Raw genomic sequence first — 22,932 nt, 5'->3', positions numbered from 1 at the left:
GTTCTTTTTCCTGTAGAACATACGGCATGGTCTTGAGCTATATACAAGGCACACCTGAAGTAAAATAAAACAGGAAGTAAAATCCCTCCCTTACACTGGAACTATCCTCACTTTCAAAAGAGCTTACATTACAACACTTATTTCCCCCCCCCCCAAAAAAAATCCATGTTGCCCCAAATAGAAAAGAACAATGGTGTCATTAACTTGCTTACTCCTAAAACTTGTAATAATGTCTCAGCAACAACTTAACAATATAAACACATCTGGAAAATGTGGCAGATTTCATATTTAGTCTACTAAAAAAACTGTCCAATCAAAGATTTAGTCTGTCAGGAGGTTTGCGTGTGTGCACTACCCAGATGACCCTGCAGGCACTGCTGATGGTGTTTTGGGCAGATCTGGTGTTGGGGACATAAGAGGATCTGTTTCTTTGTGTGGGAACGTTCATCCTCTTCAAGGGACCCAGACCCCTCTACCAGAATGTCTCTCTGGCAAAATGATTGGGGAACAGTCTTCCACAGTAGTCTGTCTCACCAATAGAAACTCCATGGAACTGTCCGCCTCTGAGTACGTATCTTGATGCAAGCGCACATGGTCCTGATGTCCGTGGAGAACTCTATGGTCAGTCATCTTAAAAACATAGGAGATGGGCCCACTATGCTTTTTATTTCTCATACAGACATAGTCATTTGGTTTTAACTGTCTTTCTTGGGCATGTTGATCATGTCCCTCCTTTAGTTTTTCCTGCTTTCTCTCCACTCTTGCCTTCGTATTCCAGGCGTAGCAGGTCCAATCTTGATTTGGGTCTACGCCTCTTCAGCATCTCTGCTGGAGTGCATGCAGTTGTCATCTGCGGTGTAAGGCAGTATTTAAACGGGAAACATGAAAGCCTAATGCTAAAAGAGTCCCCTGTCATCCTCTTCAGGCCTTCCTTCACTGTCTGAACAGCCCACTCAGCCAAACCATGTGAGGCTGGATGGAAAGGGGCGTCTAAATGGGATGAATGTCATTCTGCTGCATGAACTCTGAAAAATGTCAGGGCATTATCAGTGGCCAGAGTGTCAGGCAACCCCTGGACTACAAACACTTGCCTAAGTTTGTCTATGGTTGAGTGAGTTGTAATGTTGCCCATGATGTGAGGTTCTATCCATTTGGAATGGACGTCCACCATTACTTGAAACATCTGCTCCATAAAAGGGCTACCAAACTCCAAATGTAGCTTAGACCAGGGGTGGTCTGGTCACTTCCATGGGTGCAAAGGAGCTGCTGGTCGCATTTTCTGATTGATCTGACATCATGTGCATGATTTTACCTGGTTTTCCAGATCCTGATCTGTTCTTAGCCACCAGACATAGGATCTTGCAAGGCTTTTCATTCAAGACACCCCTGGATGAGTCTCATGAACTTCCTCCACATTTTTAAATGACCAGGGGAGGGCACGATGACACTCGTGCCCCCACCCACCAGAAAATGCAGCTATCCTGCAGACTCAATTCTGTTTTACATTTGACATAAGGTTTCAGTTCCTCTCCTTCCACAATACTGGGCCATCCTTGTAAAAGGAAAGTCTTGACTTGAAGCAGGAATGGGTCCTCTCTGTCCAATGCTTTATATGAGTTGCCTTTATAGGTATCTCTGACAGCCTTTCCAATGAAAACACCATCTCTGAAGGCACATATGTAGTGTCTCGGGTAAAAGTAGACAACTCAGTGTATCAGCATTTGCACTATCCCCACCTGCTCAGTACACAGTGTACTGGTAGATTGACAATGTGAGAGCTCACAGTGTCCAAGCTGAGGCTAGTAGTGGGACGTATCTGGTCTCACTGAACAGGCTCAACAGTGGTTTATGATGTGTATAAACTGTGAATATATATCTAAAAAGGTACTGATGAAAACATTTGACCGCTGTGAATATCCCTTCTCAGCAGCCATCAGGGTACATGAAGCAAAACCAATAGCTTCTCTGGTCCTCCATTGCATGTGAGAGAACTGAGTCCCCTGAAGGTGTCACATGAAATGGTGATCTCCTTATCTGGATCGTAGTGAACCAGCAGCTTTCCTGAGTGGAAGTGTTCTTTCACATCCTTGAAAGCTTCCTCCTGCTTTTCACTTCATTGCAACTTGATGTTATTGTGAAACAGCTTGTACAGTGAGGCCAAAACGCTTGAGAGGTCAGGAAGAAACTTGCCATAATAATTCACCATGCCCAAAAATTATCTAAGTTCCGTGACACTCTTTGTGCTTGGGGCCTCCTTAATAGCTCTCACTTTGTCCTCCACCGGGCAGAGCCCCTCAGCTGTGATCTTGTGTCCTAGGTAGGTCACACGGGGACAAGAACACACATTTGCTGCATTTCAATCACAGTTCCTCGTCTGAGAGCCTCTTCAATATCTGTTCCAAGTTAGCCAGATGCTCCACCTCTGTGGCTCCTGTGATCAAAATATTATCCAGATACACTGCTACATATGGTCTCCCCTGAAGCAAGGTGTCCATTGTCCTTTGGAAAATTGTGGGGCTGGATGCCACTCCAAACATCATGTTATTGTATTTAAATAATCCCTTGTGTGTGTTAATTAGAAACATAGAAAATAGGTGTAGGAGTAGGCCATTTGGCCCTTCAAGCCTACACCGCCATTCATTTTGATCATGGCTGATCATCCACTCAGTACCCTGTTCCAGCTCTCTCTCCATACTCCCTGATCCCCTTAGTCACAAGTACTAAATCTAACTCTCTTAAATATAGCTATGGAACCGGCCTCAATCACTTCCTGTGACATACACCGATGAATCCTCATTGAGCAGCAGCTGTTGGTAAGCGTGATTCATATCCAGCTTTGTGAATAGCTTACCCCCCTTTGACAGGGTCGCAATTGGGTCATCCTCCAGCTTTGAGACCTGATTCACCATAAGCTTATAGTCACATATCCTCATGATTTTGACTGCCTTCAAAACTGGAACAACGGGAGCTGCCCACCTTCAAAACTGGTTGGACCCAATGATGCCCAACCACTAAACATTTCAGTTCCTCTTTGAACTTGTTTCATGGCATAGGTCTTAAAAAAACATCATGTGGCCTCAGGGTCAGCATTGAGTTTCACTGTCATGCTCTTCATTGTGCCCAGCTCATTCATTCCTGAAACGCCACTATACCATTGCAGAATGTCATCCACTGTGTGTGCATATTTAAGTTCACGCCAGTTGAATGTTGCGAAGCCAATCATGGCTCAAAAGACTGGCCTGCCACCCTTAGCTATCACCTACCTGGCTTCTGCCTTCTGACCCCCAGCTAAAATATCCACATATAACAGCTCTAAATGAGGTATGGGCTGCCCCCGTATAGGTCCTGAGTTTGAGCTTTGACAGTTTGATGGGAGGCAGATTGGACTCCAATATTCTTCCTTAGGTCTCTTCACCTATGCTGTGGCCCTCGAATCAATCTCAAACTTTATATCCTTTCCCTAATGGTGACTGTGACAGAATGTGGTTCCTAATCTGTTTCCACTCCAAACATATTCTTCTCAGTAGCGTGTGGCTGCTGGAGCCCGTTGAGCTTTCCCCCTGCCTAGGCTTAACCTTTGAACTCCTGCACTTCTTAGCTAAATGTCCCTCTACTACAACTTGAATGTGCAATTATTTGCATAGTGTGTTCTTCCACACCGAAAACATTCCACCTGCTTTGCCTATATACCAGTCTCCCTCGATATGAATCTCTGCCACTGACTGCGACTCCCCACCCAATGTCCTTTCTGGGTATTATTAGGAACCAGCTCCATGCCTTGGGCAATCTCTAGGGCTTTCTTGAAAGTCAACGGTGAGGTTCCCCCAACAAACAGTGTTGTATGGCTTCATTATTAATGCTGCATACAAATCTATCATGGAACATCCAAGAACTGCCTCAAAATCACATTGCTCCAATTTAATCTCAAAAATCATTGATAAAGAATGAAAAAACATTTTCCCAGTATCTTCCTAATTGAATCCTTTGAATCAGTGAGGCTTCAAAAATGTTTCACTTTTTACATAATGGATCAACATCTGCATAGAAGTGGGATAATTTGATTTGTATTCTATTTACCACCTGAAATTGTAATAAACAGTGCCTTGCACAAAATGAAGAACCATTGATCAAACTAAGAGTGGAATGTCAATCCTCATCTGCAAATGTTATATTAGGATCATGCTCCCAATCATTTTTAATCTAAGGACTTGGATCTAGTTTTTAATTAGATCACTGCCCTTTAATTTCCCTTTTAATGTGAACTGGATAAACTTTTATCGGCATCTCAAGAAAAAGTTTTAGCTTTTAGCACATTGATAGCCAGATGAGCAATTTTAATGGAATGGAAAGATGAACTCTTCAACTCATGCACATATCTGAGTTTAGAGAAAATTAGATATAATAAAGATAAAAAGTTTCAGTTTGAAAAGATAAGAGGACCATTTCTGGAATACTGTTCAACTCTGATTATCTGAAATGGTCAGGACCAGGCCTATTTCGGATCAACGTTATTTCGGAGAACTGGCCATTTTTTTAAAAAACAGCCCAGTTGCAACAGCAAATCGCTTGTAAAGGTGGTTAAACATCAACAAACAACAAGGGAAAGCTTTTAAGCATTAAAATAATGTTTAATTCTCACCAGAAAAAATGCTGGCCTGCTGCTGATCACTGACACCTCTCCATTGAGGTTCCCACTCTTGCTGGCAGCTGAGGTCCCCGGTCAGTACGGCCGAAAATATTCAGATAAATGAGGATTTCTGATTTGTTTCAGATATCCTCATTTATCCAAAATCTTTTTTTTTTTAAATTGGATAATTGAAGATTTTGGAGAATCTGATTTTGGATAATCGGACTTGTACATACTGTCATAAGTGGCAGTTTTAGGTAAAATGGGTGGCTCTTGTGCTGATCAGTTTGTCTTCTGGAAGTCGCGACTTGATCCAGCTTTGTATTTTTCCTGTGGTTTGATTGAGTAACCTTGATTAGAGCGAGGGGTTAGATTAGTTTTAGTTTTTTCTTTTAGATAAATGGATTTATCGAGTTTAATTATGGTTATCTGAGATTATATCTTTTATATTATATCAAGGTATAATGAGGTTTGCTTTAATATTATTTAACTGATCGAGATGCATAACCATTTTAACAATCACATTGAACAATTTATGAACAAAAATTTTAAATTTGTTGTATTGTGAATTTATTTTAATTATCTGTTATCGTAGTGCTTTGCCTTATCAATATAACTTGTATATGGGATTATTATGGTAAACTCAATAAAAATATTTTAAAAACAAAAATTAAATCACGATGCTCCAATAACTGTCGAAACTCAGGCACAAAATTGGCCACAGGCTGACCTGGCTTCCTTAAAAAGGCTGTGAAACCTCAACCATTGGACTATCACAGAAGGTTTCGGATTGTGATGGTTCCTCACAAGCTTGGCCGTCAAATAGAATTTCCCCACCCCCTGGTTTTCGCAGTGTGGCTATCAACTTGAAAGTCTTTGTCCCACGCACACTCGTGAAAATAGAGCATTTCTTAGCCTCCTCAGTAATTCCATTAGCACAGAAGAAGTGTCCCAACATTTCCTCATACTCGAACCAATCCTTGTTTCCTTCCATAAATTAACCAATAATCCCAAATGTAGCCAGTTCAAAACAGGTACAAACTTCCACAAAACCAGTTTACCTCATCATCAAAAATACGTGATAACTTCTACTTTGTAAAAGGATCACTCGACAACTTCACGCTCAAAAGAACAGCTCAATTGGGACAGTAAATTTATACAGAGGCTTGTTTTCTTCCTCTGGAACACATGGCATAGTCTCAAAGCTATGTACAAGACACACCGAAAGTAAAAGGAGACATGAAGTAAAACCCCTCCCTTATTCCAAAACCAGCCTCATTTTCAAAACAGCTCATATTACAACATTCACCTTCTTCAGCAAGCGTGGCCTCCCCTCCGCCACCATCAACTCAGCCCTTATCCGCTTCTCAGTTTCCTGCTCATCTGCCTGGCCCCTCTGCCCCCGCACAGCATACATAGGATTCCCCTTGACCTTACTACCCCACATTCCACTGCATCCAGCATATTATCCTCTGTAATTTCCACCACCTACAACATGATGCCACAACCAGACACATCTTCTCCTCTCTGCCTTCCATAGGGACTGCTCCCTTTGTGACTCCCTTGTGCACTCATCCCTCCCCACCAATTGCACCCCCGCCCCCGGGCACCTTCCTCCGCGGCCCCAGGAAGGCCCCAAATAGGCCTTTCAAATGAAGCAACACTTCACTTGTGTATCTGCAGGAATGATCTACTGCATCCAGTGCTCCCTTTGTGGCTTTCTCTACATTGGAGAGGCTGGGCACAGACTGGGACATAACTTTGCTGAGCAAAGTCACTATGTCTGCATCCATTTCAGGGATCTCCCAGTGGCTAACCATTTCAGTTCTGTACCCTGTTCCACTCCCATGTCTGTCTGTAGTCTCATGTACTATCCCATCAAGACCTCCTGTAATTGGAGAGACGACACTGGATTTTCCATCTGGGAACTCACCCACTTTGGCATTAATATTGACCTCTGGTTTCTGCTAACCAACTCTCCATTCTCCCTCCCTTCCCTTTCCCCTTGTCTTCTTTCCCTTAGCTCTGTACTCCTTTCCCCCTCTATTCACAGATCCATCCCTCCTCTCTCTGCTTGCTGCCATTCCCTCCCTCCCTATCCACCTCCTGTCTATGGGTCTGTGCTCCTACCCCTCCCCACTTACCATTTTGTTCAGACGCCTGCTGACATTTCGTCCTACCATGATGAAGGGCTCAAGCCTGAAACATTGGTTATTTATCTTTATCTTTACAATATAAAGTACATTGTTTGACCTGCTGTGTTTTTACTTCAACCACGGTATCTGCAGACCTTTGTGTTTTACTTTTTAAATTGAAGGAGTTGGGGACAAGGCAAGCAAGTGATACCAAGGAAAAGATCATCAATGATCTAATCGAATGCTTTACGCATGGAGGCAAGTGGCATATTTTATGGCTTCTATTCCTCATGTCTTTTGTTTGTTTATCTTTTCAGGAGTTGGATGCTCGGCAGCATGACTTGGATGTATTGAACACAAGAAAGGAAGCACTAGAGTCTGTAAGAAACATGATCATTTGCATTTATTTTAATCGTTAAACAAAATGATGATATTAGCAATGCTGCTTTAAATTCAATGCTATTAATCAAAACAATGAAGGTTATTTGGTTTGCTCTTTTTCCAAGGGCAACTTTGGCAAAAGGAGCAGTTGTGAATCCTGATTAAAGCTAAAAATGTGTAGGTTAAGGAAAGAATCATGAAATGTATTAAAATGAAATTCAAATTTTGTTTCATTTGCACAGGAGGTAGCTCATTCCCAGGTAAAGCAAGAAGCAGTGATACTGTATGAAAAACTTCATGAACTTGAAAATCACCGCAATCAGATGATTGCAGAGAATAAAAGTATGGGATCGCCACAGGAGGAAAGGGAACGACTACTAAAGCAGGTGATGAATTTAACTCTTAATTCTCTAAGATAGCCAATTAATTTATTAAGATTGTTGCAAAGAAATGCAGTGATTAAAGATGGAGTTATAGAGTCATGGAGCAACTTGTCCATGCCGACCAAGTTACATATTACTTGACCCTTATCCCACTCGTACTTTACTATCTACTTACATGTCTCTTAATTGTACCCACCTCTACCACTTCTTCTGGCAGCTCATTCCATATACACACCAGCCTCTGGTGGGGAAAAAACATCCCAGTCTATCCAGCCTCGCCTTATGCCCTCCAGTCCTGCTAACATCCTCATGAATCTTTCTCACATCCTTTTCAGTTTAATGACATCCTTCCACTAGTTATGGTGACCAGAACTGCACACTATATTCCAAATATGAACTTATTAATATTTTATGCAGCAGTTGCACGAAGTCCCAACTTCTGTACTCAGTGACCGATGTAGGCAAGCTCACTAACCACCTTCTTTGTTGCCAGCTTCAGGGAACTATGTGTTTGTGCTATGAAAGCTATATAATGAAAGAAGCTGGGGAGGGCCTTTGAAGAAAAAGAAATTGTCAAGTACCAAAACTGTTCAAATCATTCAGCATACGAAGATGCACAGTGATGGTAGAAATGCCTAATACTTGTAATGGCTTCCATCGCCTCAGCATGTTCTCTCTTTTGGGTAGTGCCTTGAGATTGAGGATGACCTGCTTAGCGTCTGCAGTGGCCGATGATGTCAATGGGTAGCTCACAGACTCTGCCATAAATGGGTCAGGCTTCAGTTGACAGGTGGATAGTGTAGGAGATGATAAACTTTTTTCACAACTGTATGCTAGACTCCTATGTACTCCCAAATGGACTTGATACTTTCAGGACCATCCCGGATACCCATTCTCCACATCGAACTGGGGTGGGCCTGGAATTTCCACAAAGCTAAGTTAATGTTTATATTCAATCGAAACCATCTGTTACTGCATACATCAAATCACACTAACAGTTTGTCTATGTCTTTTCCCTTAACATCAAATCTGTTTGCCTCATTTATGACTATGGTAATGAATTGTACTTCCTTACTCTCTCTGGACTATCAATCAAGAAGGATGGTACATTGTGCAACTTCAAAAGCCATTACCTCACATCTTCAGGGGCCATAGTTCAATCCTGTCTCTGGAGCTGTTTGCGCAAGGCTCGATTGTGTGAATATTTCCTCTGATGGGTGTTTTGATTTGTTCCCACATATTAAAGGCATGAACATAGATTAATTTTCCATTAGAAATTGTCATTTGTGTATAGGTGAGTGATAGAATCTGTGGAGAATTGATGAGAATGAGGAGAAGACACAAAAACTGGGGTTAAGTTGATGGTATTTGACTCATTGTTTATGTGCTGTATGTCTCTATAACTAAGTTGTTGATGATGTTACATTTTGTTATAGATGTTGTGAGGACATCCTTGATTAATTTTCTCTGTCTGGAAACCTTTTGGGGTGTGCCAAAGTTTGGAAAAGAATATCTATTTTCAGGAGTGTGGTATTTAGGATGAAAAGGACGTGTGTTGTCCATTGGAGCTGATTGATGCAGCCTGAAAGAAGCCACTGATCTTGGATGTTTATCCAGCCAATGAAATTAAAAGATTTTAAAGAGATGGAATAGGCAATATCAAAGATCTCGCTTCTCTTCTTTAAGGGGCCTGTCATTGAGAGTCTGTTGTTCAGAAAGGTAAAGGAGGGCACAAATCACTGCTGCCAGAAGACCACAGGCTTTATGAAGGATTTGATTTGCAGTATTCTTCGAGAGTGTTTTGATGGATAAATGTTTGCCAGAGGCTGTGAAAAGAATTACTTTGACTGACATTGCACTGCAATGACTGCAATGGTTTGCTTCAGCATAATTTAACTTCTATATATTCAACATGTAACGCTTGATTTTCAAGCATGTGTTTATTGGGTCATTCCATGACTGCTTCATCATAACTTGTCAGGATGTCATGATGATCATTTCAGTTATTAGTAAAATATTCACCATTTTCCACACTTTCAAAATATATGGGATCAGTATCAAATATATAGGGTGGCACGGAGGGCATAGCGGTTAGCGCAATGCCTTTACAGTGCCAGTGATCAGGACTTGGATTCAAATCCTGTGCTGTCTGTAAGGAATTTGTACATTCTCCTGGTGTCTGCATGAGTTTTCCCTTGGGGCTCTAGTTTCCTCCCACCTTTTGAAATGTACCAGGGGTGTAGGTTAATTAGGTATAAATTGGGCAACATGGACTCCTGGGCCGAAATGGCCTGTTACTGTGCTGTATGTCTAAATTTTTTTAAAAATTAGTTAATTGTTCACTTGCTCATGGGCCAGAAATTAATTAATAAATTAAAAAGTAAACATTGTCTTGTGTAATTTTATAAAAAATTAGATATACCATTAAAGAGTCAAATATTAACTTTCAAAAGACATGGGGCCCATTTATGGACTATTATAGCCTAAAAAATTAGGGTTGTTCTGACGTTTTGGTGCTATTGCTGTCCATCTCCTGGTTGTTGTCACTTGATTCCTATATGTTAGCTTTTAACCTTGCTTACTTGTGGGGGGTTTTGAATTTTAAGATTTCTTAATTTTTTTCTTATCTTTTGAATTGTACATGACAATATATAACTACTGTACAATTTTGCACAATGTTAACATCAATAAAAATATTTTTTAAAAAGTAAACAATAAATTAAAACATAGGAAGATAGAGTTCAAATGCCAGGTGATGTAGCTCTTTAAATCTCTGGTTAGATCACACAAAGTATTGTGTTCAATTCTAGTCGTCTCTTTCAGAAGGATGTGAACGTTTTAGAGAGGGTGCAGGGGAGATTTACCACGATGTTGCCTAGATTGGAGGACATAACCTATAAAGAAAGGTTGAGCAAGCTAGGGCTTTTCTATTTGGAGTGATGGAGGATGATAGGTGAGTTAATAGAGGTCTAGAAGATTATGAGAGGTACAGATAGGGTGGACAACCAAGACCTTTTTTCCCCAGGAAGTCATGGCCAATACTAAAGGCCATCCATTTAAAGTGAATGGAGGAAAGTTTAGGAGAGATGTCAGAGGTCGGTTTTTGCACAGAGTTGTGGCAGTCTAGAATGCATTGTGGGAGGAGGTGGTGTGGCTGATACAATACGGACATTTAAAAGACTCTTAGATTGACAATGATAAAAGAAAAATGAAAGGTTATGGGCTGTGAAGAAGGAAGGATAAGATTAAGATGGAGTAGGTTTATATAGGTTAGCACAACATTATGAGCTGAGGAACCCAAATGGGGCTTACCATTCTATAATTCTATTATTAACTGTACCTTTAAAGAAAGAGATCAGGGACTGTTCTGCATAAAATCAGAAACATGCTAATGACACATATCTACATTAATCAATAACTGCAAAGATAATCCCACTTAGAGGCTCCCAGATTCATGTAACTCAGTTATCCTTGCTTTTAACAGGTTAAAGAAGATAACCAGGAAATAGCAAGCATGGAAAGACAGTAAGAAAGAATTTTGTGTTACATTGTATCATTAAAAAAAAGTGGCTTTTTTTTAAACAATGTATTTATTATGAAATATGAAAGAGGAGGTGTTGGCGGTCTTAAGACTCAAAGAGGTGGATAAACCTTTGAGGCCTGAATGAGTTCATCTCATCTGATGGTGTTGAGGGAAGTAAGGGAAAAAATATTCCTGGGTTTCTGGCAGAGGTTCTTGTATCTTTCTGGTATATTCCGGATGAGCTGGCAGTGGATTGAAGGGTAACTAATGTTTCACCTTAATTTAATAATGGCTGCAATGACAAGCCAAAGAACTGTGGGCCAGTGAGCATGACAGTGATTGGTAAGTTCATGGAGGGAATTCTGAGAAACAGGATCTATCTGCATTTGACAAGACAAGAATTGATTAATAATAGCCAGTTTTGCTTTGTGGGTGGGAAACAATGTCCCACAATTTAATTTAGTTTGTTGAAGAGGTGACTAAGATGATTGGTGAGGGTGTAGTGTAAACAGACTTTAGCAAGGCTTTGATAAGGTTCCACATGGTAAACTGATCTAGAAGATAAAATTACGTTGGATCCAGGATAAGCAAGTCAATTGGATATAAAATTTCACTTGGTGGAAGTTTTTAAAAAAAAAAATATTTTTGGTTTTCAAACACATATCATATACCATATATACATATCTATATACCACTTAAAAATAAATATATAGACCTTCTTTTTCTTTTTTTTAATAAAAATACAAAAAGTACAATTTACATACATATATATAAATATATAAAACAAACCAATATAAACATTCCAAAACAAAACAAAAACATTCCAGCCGCCCCTGCCCCCCGTTTCCCCCTTCCCTTTAACTTAAACAAGATAAACAGATACAGAGCCTTTTTGTCTACTGCTGAGGGTCACAGTCTATTTTACTAGTAAAAATAAAAGTACAAGGTTGAGGACAGATCACGTATTTACAGCAGCAAATACTTTTCCATAGGAATACAACTGTCCATATCTGATATCCATCTCTTCAGAGAAATTGGTGTATCTGATTTCCACATGATGGCAACCTATTTCTTCGCTATCACCAATGCAATCATAGTAAGTGAGATTTGAAACTCAGTTAAATGATTACTGATGTCTATAAAATTCCCCAACAAATATAATTCTGGATTGTCAAGGAAGTTGACTCCTGTCATCTTAGATAGCACTAACATGCTAGAAAACATTTACTTTCACACAGGACCAAACGGAATGGAGAAATGTTCTTCTATTTCACATTGGAAACAACTGTCAGATATTTCAGGCTTTTATTTGTACAATCTTTGCGGAGTCAAATATAATTGATGAAGAAAATTGTATTGCACCAAACCATACCTCGCATTAATAATCGATGTTACCCCTTCTTTACTATTCAGCCCAGGAATATTTTCAATGCTAAATCTGCTTCCCATCTTTCCCTGGACCTATGAATTCTGAGCTTTTTCCCATCTGTCTGGAGGGTAAAATAAATTTGAGTAATAAACTTGCTTATATTACCGACCCATAAAATGTGTTTCAATTGACTTGACCATGGAGGAGTCATATTGTTTCCCCAAATTTCTCTTTAAAAAGAACCTTTTAATTGCAGATAGCAAAGGAAGGTGTCATTTGGGACATCATATATTTGCCTCATTTGTTTGAATGATATAATTATCTGCAATATGCCGAATCCCCTTCTGGGACCAAATATTTAAAATCCTCTTCCCCATTATCATTGGGCAGCAATGGATTGTTACATAATGGAGCCCTTATAGAAATTCTAGTTTTCCTTCCTATTATGTCTTGCCATATTTTAATCAAATGAATCAATAAAGGATTAGAAGACTTTTTCTTCATTAGTTTCAAGTTCCACTTATAAATAAAATCTTTGTGTGATGCTTCCTCCAACCCGTACCAAATTCGGTGATTCTGATTCAAAAATGAATGCCAAAAACCTCAACTGTGAAGCCGGATAGTATTTCTTAAAATGCGGAAGCCTCAAACCCCCCTGATCCCACATCAATTTGTCCAGTGCTATCCTCAGCACTTTTATTGTTCCTTAAAAATTGCCTAACCATACCATTTATTGTTTTAAAAAACTTATTTGATAAATATTGATTGGAACAAATATTGGATCTTTGGCATGATCTTCATTTTAATACTGTTAACCTTTCCTATTAAGGTCCTTCTACTTCTGCAAATCTTTTTCTATTTTTGCCAATAAGGGAGAGTAATTCCATTTATATAGATTTTTCAAATTGTTATCGAGCATGATTCCTAAATATTTAACCCCATCATTTTTCCATTTAAGCATACTGTTTACTTTAAAGTGATCATAATTTTGGTTTGTTATTGGTAAAATTTCACTTTTTTCCGTATTTATTTTATATCCTGATACTCTCCCATATTTTATTAAGATTTCCTGTAATTTCTCCATGGAACGTTCAGATCAAGACATATACAGCCGTACATCATCAGCAAACAAACTAATCTTGTGTTGAACATGTCCGGCTTCGAAGCCTTTAATTTTAAGATCACCTGTAATCATTTCTGCCATAGGTTCTATCACCATAACAAATAGCGCTGGAGGAAGGGGGCAGCCCTGCCTGCTCGATCGGCTTAATGAGAACATTCCTGATACCTGGTTATTAGTTATTATTTTTGCCTATGGATTTTGGTATAGATCCTTTTTTTTTAAACTTTATTTAAGATTTTATAACATGAATAACATATAGGATTACATTTAAAAAAATTAAGAATAAAATAATAAAATTACAATACAGTATCAGTAATCTAAATAAACTATACCCTCCCCAATAATTATTACACATTAATAACCCAACTCAAATTAGTCCAACCCCCCCTTTCCCCCCAAAATAAAGAGTGAAGAATTAATAAAGTTAATAATATATGTGAGAAAAAAACCCACTTACAAAAAAAAACAAAAACATAACCGATTAAAATACTAACAAAAAGAAAAGTAATTAATACTAAGATATCAGACTTAAAAAACATATTTAAATCAAACTTAAATGCATATATTTAACAAACGGAGTTAAGATGAAACATATATTTAACACAAACTTAATATAAAAAATTAGTAAAGTTAGTAACATTATCTATCAAAAATTCTTAAACAATAATCAATTCTTAAAAAAAATATTGTAGCATGAAAAAAAAGATGAAAAAAAACTTTCTCTATAGAGATAAACCTTCACCAAATATCAACTAACTTCACATCTATCATCATATTAGACACATAAACCACCATCTTAAAACAAAATTCAAACCTCATTAAGCATTGTACAATTCAATTTTAGTACTCTTCCACCATTTTTCCCTTTTACTCTTGAATAGTTATCCAATAAAAGCTCCAGGGTATAGATCCTTAACCCAATCTATAAATCCTCGTCATATACCTAACTTTTCCAATGTTTTAAACAAAAAGGGCCACTCAAGTCTGTTGAATGCCTTTTCTGCATCTAAAGATACTACTATATTGGGGTCCTTCTGTGACTGAGCTAAGTGTATTGTGTTAAACAGTCACGCCAAGTTGTTTGATGCTTGCCTCGCTTTAACAAATCTTACTTGATCTATGTAAATTAATTTAGGTAAAAATTGTCCCAATCTGTTTGCTCATGTTTTCGCTATTATTTTGTAATCTACATTCAAAAGAGATATCGGTTGATAAGATGAAGTTTTCATAATGTTATGAGCCCAGAGAACCTCAAAACCTAGCAGCAATAGAAATTCACCAAAACAAATAGTTAATTAAACAAAAGTTGCTTTTAATTATTTTTAAACGTGAAAGCAGGATCAAACTTTAACTTATTACTATTAACTTAACCCCATTCCAATTCTAAATGCATGTCTATGTAAAGTGTATATAAGTTCAGAAAAGTTCTTTAATTCACAGTCCAATCTCACTTCTCCACTCCTCCAAGATCACTGATTGCAGGCAATTCTTGTACTTTGCACAGAATTTAACATTTATGAATTTCACCAGGCTTTGGTGTTTGAAAGGTAAATGGTTACCACTCAGAGAGGTTCTTGTCAGTTTTCAGAGAGAGATTTGTTGATTGTTGGATACCCACAACTGATCCCTTCTTATTAGCCACTTCAGTGTCTTGCTGAAGAAACTTGTTCCATCAGGGTTTTCCAGATGATAACCTCTTTCTTTCAGGTCCCTTATTTGATAATCTCTTTATTTCAGGTCCCTTATTTCAAGTGAAACATTATACAGCTAGCCATTTCCTCTTGTATAGACCACAAGGGCTTTCTTTGACCAGGGTGAACTAAGAACTCACAACCCATCTTCAAAATGGGGTTTTCCAAAAGTTTGCCAGCTTGTCCTGTTCCAGTCCCAGCTGCTGCTGCTGAACTGTAGGACTGAATTCTCTCCCTCTCCCCCCCTCTCTCTCTCCCTCTCCCCCTCCTCTCTCTCTCTCTCTCTCTCTCTCTCTCTCTCTCTCTTTCTCACACACACACAGAGAAAATCACATGCCCCTCTTAGAACAGCCAACTGCACTCAGACAGATTGTGGCTCTGGACCTAATCTGAGTTTGTTCAGCTGTTGCTTTCCAAAACAATAATCCATTTCTCCACAGCATGTCCAATTAACACCTACTTGTGAAGTCCTTATAAGCATTCTTCAAAGTTTGTGCAAAGGCACTCGGAACCTGGACTGTCTGACTTGAGCAGAGCTCTGGCATTTTAAATGAGATCTGTTTTGAAGTGTTTGTATGTGACCTACACTAAAAAAAACTGCCGCAATTTATCTCCTGTAAAACATATCTATATACAATATAAAATATAACATAATCTGTCACAACAGGATCTCTGTTCTTTTTGGACAGTAATTATTGCTGATGAGAAGGAATCCGGTAATTTCTGGGTTTTCACTGCTTGTTCTATTACATCTATAAACAAGGGCATTAACAGCTCTTTAAATTCTTCATAAAACACGAACGGAAATCCATTTTCGCCCAGGGCTTTGCTAGCTTGAAGCGTCTCCAGTGTTTTTTTCAATTTCTTCCCTGGTAAATTGTAAATTTAATTCCTGTCTGTCCTCATCAACTTCAAGAGTTCTAATTCTTCTATGAACTTAGCTATTTTGGCTTCATCCCCCAGCGAGTCATATTTATATACATTATAGTAATATTGTTGAAAAGTTTAATTTATCTCTTTTTGATTGTATGTAATCATGTCATTTTCCTTTCGTATAGCATTTATAGCTCTCGCTATAATACTTTATGCGCTCTTTCTCCCAATTCATAGCATTTCTGTTTTGTATTTCATATAGTCTTCTATTCTATATGTTTGTAAGGTGTTGTATAGGATTTTCTTATTTTCCAGTGATCTATATTTGTCTTTATTTCCCATCCTTAGGTACTCCTTTTCTAATTCCCCTATTTCCATCTCCAATTTATTTATTTCCACATTAAATTCTCTTTTAATCTTTTTTGTATATGAAATAATTTGTCCTCTCAAATATGCCTTTAACGTATCCCATCCCTTATTATAAAGCTATTGTCCATTGATCCCAAATTAGTTTCACAAAAAAATTAAATCTGTTGTCATACAAATTGTTTAAAATCCTCCATTTTTAGTAACATAATATTTAATCGCCATCTGTATTTACTTTCCTGCTTCTCTGATAATTGTATTACAAGGTTAGCGGCAAGTGATCTGAGTGCAGCCTAGGTAAGTATTCAGTTTTTACTACTCGATCTTTCAGATGTGACAATAGCAAAAATAAATCTATTCTGGCATGTGAGTCATTTTTTTTAAATAAAATGAATAATCTCTCTCCTTAGGGTTAGACTGCCTCCATACATCCATCAAGTTTAAATCTTTCATATGTGAGAGAGTTAATTTAGCTGCCTTGTCTCTTGTTACCGTTTTTGCTGATTTATCTAGGATCAGATCCAATCAAAAATTAAAGTCCCCTCCAATCAATATATTTTTCCTTCCCTCTGCAGCTTTTAAAAATACATCCTTCATAAAGATCTCATCATCATAATTCAGGCCATAAATATTCATTAGCTTCCATGATTCTGAGTAACGTTTACTATTGATCATTACATATCTACCCACTTGGTCCATGGAGACATTTTCTACAGCGATCAGGACATTCTTATTAATCAAAATTGGCATGCCTGCATTTCTAATTGAATGAGGAAGAGAAGACCCCCCCACCCCCACAATCACCTCAATTTGTTATGTTCCACTTTAGTAAGATGTGTTTCTTTGAGAAATACTATGTGAGCTTTTATCTTTTTTAAATAAGAGAGTATTCTTTTCCTTTTGACCAACCCATTCAAATTGTTGACATTAAAACATAAACTCATAAACTTCAATGACTTATTCATAATAACATATTAAAAATTCTGTGTAAATATAAAAGTACATTAACTGTTTCATGATCTGTGATCTCGCCCTAAAAATCATGCAACCTCAGCTCCAGCAGTGACATAGACAGGAAGTCCCTGAGGCCTGTGAAGAAAACGTGCTAAAGCCTTCAGGGAGAAAGAAGAAGAACCCCCCACCCCCCACTAAAGCGCCATCTTGAAAACTTATCTCCCCCATTTATGCCATTACCCCCCCCCCAACTTAAGCCAGAGTTGTACCATGCTGTTCCTTCAGAATCTTCTTTCCATTCTCCAAGCTCCCTGAGTCATAGATAGGATAAAACTTAGACATTTCATCATAAAATTTAAGATGATCACCACACAAAAAATAAAACTACTATGTCCTTAAATATCTGACTTATACCAGTCTTTCACTGTCAGCTTCACTGTTCTTCTTTATAGTTGTCGATAAATTCTTCCACTTCTTTCAATTTAAAATATTTTCTATTGCCTTCAGAAATGTCTGTTCTCAACATTGCTTGGTACAGCATTGTGCATTTAAAGTTCTTTTCTTGGAGTTGCTTCTTCACCACGCCAAATTGTCGTCTTCTCTGAATCACTGCGTTAAAAAAGTTCTGGAAGAACATGAGCTCTGCTTGTCCCATTTCAAGGGAGAACCAGAGTTTTGAATACTTTCATAAACAACTTTTAGGATCGTCTCTCTATCCTTGAAGCTCAGCAATCTCAGTAGAATGGGTTGAGGACAGGCTTCACCCATTCTCCTCGGTCTCAATGTTCAATGAGCGTGTTCAATGTGCACTCGGTCGCCGAGTTCATCGGTGCGAAGGACATGAGGGATCCAAGTCTCGAAGAATTTCACTGCATCTCTGCTTTCTGCACCTTCGCTCAGGCCAATAATTCGCACATTGTTCCTCCAACTGAAGTTCTCCATATGATCTAATTTATCCAAAAGAAGCTGCTTATCTGTCATCCATTGTTCAGCTGGTTTCTTTTGTTCTTTAATTTGTCGTTCTTCGATTTGTTTATCATGCTTGCCAAGATCTTCTCGGCTCTGTGCACTCTTTCATTTAAATCATTAATAGCTTCATCCACATCTCTTACTGTAGTGGTAAGCATTTTAATGGCATTCTCCACACTTGTAAAGTGTTGACCCAGACCTCCAATCTCTTGCAGCAGAGTTTCAAAGTCTGGTGCAAAACACAGGATTCTGTAGACATCATGGTAAGTGGAAAAAGCATACAAATGCTGAAGAAACTCAGCAGGTCAAATAGTGCCTTTAAGTAGCAAAGGTAAAGGTATATCACCAAATTTTTGGGCTTGGGCCTTCATCAAGGTGTGGGGGAAGGAAGTGGGGAGGAGTCAAGGTTAGGTGGAGAGAGAAAGGAAGTAGGAACTGGAGTTGAGCAATGGAGGCACCAGGCCTTCAAAACGGTGCATGACCTTGCGCACCTGTCCATCAAAGCCACGATTTGCATGGTAGCGGAAAGGTTCGTGTGGCATGGCCTGAGGAAGCAGGTCACGCAGATGGTCTGTAACTGCACTCAATGTCAGGTTGTCAAGGTCCACCGCCACATCAGGACCCCATTTCAGCACTTCGACTCCTCCCCGACAAAACGGATCGAGCACATCCATGTCAATATTGTGGGCCCACTGCCAGTCTTCAGGACTGCCCGTTACCTCCTCATGGTGGTCGACTGCACAACAAGGTGGCCAGAAGCCATTCCCCTCAAGGACACCTCAACTGACTTCTGTGCCAGGGCTCTGCTAACCCATTGGATTGTGAGATTTGGGGTGCTGGCACACATGACCAGTGACAGAGGTGGACAGTTCACATCTGTGCTCTGAACACAACTTGCAACTCTTCTGGGCATCAAGCTGCATCACACCACCACCTATCATCCTCAGGCCAATGGACTCATGGAACATTTCCACCGCCACTTATAATCAGCCTTCAAGGCTCGGCTAGATAGCCCCAATTGGGTGGAGGAGCTCACCTGGGACCTGCTGGGCATCAGGACAGCACCCAAGGAAGATATGCAGGCATCCTTCGTGGAACTGGTCTATGGCGCACCCCTATCCCTACCCAGTGAGTTTTTCTCCCTGACTCAGGCACTGAAAGAAGGGCATTGCTACAGGACTTGCGGGACAAGTTGGCCGCGTTTGCATTCCCCCCAACCACGGCAACCAGCCGGCGTACACCCCCAAAAACTTATCCACTGGCGACTTTGTGTTCATTCAGCGCAGTCCACACCCAGCCCCCCCCTCCAACGGCCTTATGAAGGCCCGTACAAGGTCTTATGCCATTCGGGCAAAACTTTCACTCTGGACATTGGGGGCAAAGAGGAGCTGTTCACGGCAGACAGGCTAAAAGCGGCCCACTTAGACCTCAGTCAACTGATCATTACTGCACAGCCCAAAAAACGAGGGCAGCTGCCCAAAGCGTCGGGACACTAAAGCCGGTTCTGGGGGGGGGGGGGGGTCGTGTGGCAGCTCACATCACGCCACAGGTGATTCGGCTCCGCGTATGACAGCCGTGGTAGCAGAGCAGCTGCATTAAGATGGCACCATCGGTTTCGGGGATTCCTCGTGGCCTTGGCCATCGCACATGCTTTTTGGCTGCGTTATGACATCACAGCGAACGCGGTGACGGGTTTCGCACTCGCCTCTTAAAAGACATTGTTCGGGCTTTCAAATAAACAGTTGAAACTGAAACTCACCTCAGCTTGTGGTTTCTTTCAATTTTGCTCCTTGAAGTTAGCGCTACAGTGGCATGATAAATAAGTTTGCGAATGACACCAAAATTGGTGGTGTGTTAGTGAGCAGGGCTCACAAGCAGCCTTTGGTGCTGACAACTTCTTAATCATTCTGTGGTGTCGACCCAGGGGCAGTGGAAACTGATTTCGTTGACTCACGCTTTGGTTCACCACTGGAATGGTCAGGAGTCTGTATGGCTACAAAGGTTACTGGAGTGGCATCAGAGGAGTTGGGGGGATTTGAAGGGACTTCCTTTTGCTTCTTTTTCTCATCAAGATAGTGGTGCTGGACAAGTGCCACCTCTTTGTGTGCAGTTACAGAGCAAACAAACAAAATTTTTTTGCATACTTTGTGTTGATGACAATCAAGGAATCTTGAATCTTAAATCTATATTCAAGAATCACAAACCCTGGAAAAAAGATTGTGATTATTGATTATTCAGTTTATTCATGCCATTGTAGCAGCAGCTACACTGCTTCTGAAAGAACACACATATCCAGAGGGGTTGAGCTCAGTAAGCAGATTGGTTTATTGCGGGCTGCTGGGCTGCACATACTCCCAGCCCGGACCTGGCTGAGAACTGCGCTGGAGGGCGCTGACATCACCCGGGCGTCACGTGGTCCCCCAGCGCAGGCTTCTGAGCCCCATGCTGGGAGGAAGGGAAACCCCCGACAGCGCCATTTTGGCCGGCTGCCCTGGTGCGTGGTTTACAAGCGGGACCGGTTCGACTGCCTATTGGTGAGCCGCCACACCTTTATGATTTACTAGACAGAAAGGTGATAGAGAATCTGTAAACATGGCTTCAGAGCAACAATCTCCCTTAATGTTTCCAAAATGAAAGAAATGGTCATTGACTTAAGTACAATGGACCACACGAACCTTGTTGTATTGATGTCATTGAAATGGTGAAGAGTCGTAAGTTTTTAGGCACAGTATTGTCCAAAAGCCTGTTCTGTTCCAATCGCACCAACATCTCTATTTCTTCAGAAGAATGAGATAATTCGGCATGTCCCCAGTGTATCTTACCATTATTTATGGATGCACCTATAGGTAAGAAAGTATCCTTCCCGATGTATCATTTTTTGTATGGGAGACGCTTTACTGGAAAAAAAAAAATTGCAGTTGTGAAAGTAGCCCAAGAAATCACCAAACAAGCCTCCCCTACAGTATATGAACTGTTTTCACCTCAGGAAAACAGCCAATAAAAAGGCATATTTCAGCTCCATCACAGTGTTCTTGCCCCTCCCTTATGGCCAAAGATACGCAAGTTCGTAAACGTGTAACTCTTGATTCAAGATTAGTTTCTTTCCTTCTGTTATCAGACTCTTGAATGGAACTCCCATTAGTCTTAAGATGATACATTCCATGGTTTAACTGTACGTTGTTTCTTTACAGGATATCCTACCCTTTTGTCTTATTGTAGTGCTATATTTTTTATTCTTGCCTTCTGTACTATGTGGAGGTTGACTTCTCTGGATAACATGCAGGAAGGCAAATTGGTAAGAATTAATGAGTTGGACCAAAGGCCCTTTTTCTGCTCTGTATAACTCAAGACTCCATGATTAACTACAGTGCATTTTATAGCCATGGTACATAGGGAGCAGAGGGAAATAATATTTAGATGAAAGGAGTGCCAGTCAAGTAGACCTCTCTGCCCTGGATGGTGTCCAATCTCCTGTCGGTGTTGCACATCACCAGGCAAGATGGGAATATTTCATCACATTTGTTCATTATAGATGGTGAATGTACCTTCAGCCTCTGAACTGCTTTTGAAGTCACAGTATTGCAATCCACTGAAGAGGTACTGGGCTTCTCCTCCAGGAAAAACAAGGACTGGTTTGACGAAAACAGCCAGGAAATCCAGGAGCTGCTGGCAAAGAAGCGAGCTGCCCACCAGGCTCACCTTACAAAGCCGTCCTGTCCAGAGAAGAAACAAGCCTTCCGTCGCGCATGCAGCCATCTTCAGCGCAAACTCCGGGAGATCCAAAATGAGTGGTGGACTAGCCTCGCCAAACGAACACAGCTCAGCGCGGACATTGGCGACTTCAGGGGTTTCTACGAGGCTCTAAAGGCTGTGTACGGCCCCTCACCCCAAGTCCAAAGCCCGCTGTGCAGCTCAGACGGCAAAGTCCTCCTCAGCGACAAGATCTCCATCCTCAACCGATGGTCAGAACACTTCCAATCTCTTTTCAGTGCCAACCGCTCAGTCCAAGATTCCGCCCTGCTCCAGCTCCCTCAACAGCCCCTAAGGCTAGAGCTGGATGAGGTTCCCACCCTGGATGAGACATATAAGGCAATCGAACAACTGAAAAGTGGCAAAGCAGCAGGTATGGATGGAATCCCCCCAGAAGTCTGGAAGGCTGGCGGCAAAACTCTGCATGCCAAACTGCATGAGTTTTTCAAGCTTTGTTGGGACCAAGGTAAACTGCCTCAGGATCTTCGTGATGCCACCATCATCACCCTGTACAAAAACAAAGGCGAGAAATCAGACTGCTCAAACTACAGGGGAATCACGTTCCTCTCCATTGCAGGCAAAATCTTCGCTAGGATTCTACTAAATAGAATAATACCTAGTGTCGCCGAGAATATTCTCCCAGAATCACAGTGCGGCTTTCGCGCAAACAGAGGAACCACTGACATGGTCTTTGCCCTCAGACAGCTCCAAGAAAAGTGCAGAGAACAAAACAAAGGACTCTACATCACCTTTGTTGACCTCACCAAAGCCTTCGACACCGTGAGCAG

The 22,932-nt window shown here is 40.4% G+C and overlaps 1 protein-coding gene across 1 annotated transcript in view; it reads left to right on the top strand.

Moving 5' to 3' along the window:
* ift74 (intraflagellar transport 74) overlaps positions 1-22,932 on the top strand; it is a 125,743-nt gene that overhangs the window by 53,863 nt on the left and 48,948 nt on the right. The window contains exons 9-11 of the mRNA XM_069924691.1: positions 7,080-7,142; positions 7,386-7,529; positions 11,011-11,051. Coding sequence (XP_069780792.1) covers positions 7,080-7,142; positions 7,386-7,529; positions 11,011-11,051 — 248 coding nt within the window. The remainder of the gene's footprint in view (positions 1-7,079; positions 7,143-7,385; positions 7,530-11,010; positions 11,052-22,932) is intronic.

The sequence above is a fragment of the Narcine bancroftii genome, chromosome 1 (assembly GCF_036971445.1).
Source record: "Narcine bancroftii isolate sNarBan1 chromosome 1, sNarBan1.hap1, whole genome shotgun sequence".
Taxonomy (NCBI): Eukaryota; Metazoa; Chordata; class Chondrichthyes; order Torpediniformes; family Narcinidae; genus Narcine; species Narcine bancroftii.
The sequence above is the reverse complement of the archived record's forward strand: the minus strand, read 5'-3'. Positions and strand labels throughout refer to the sequence as shown.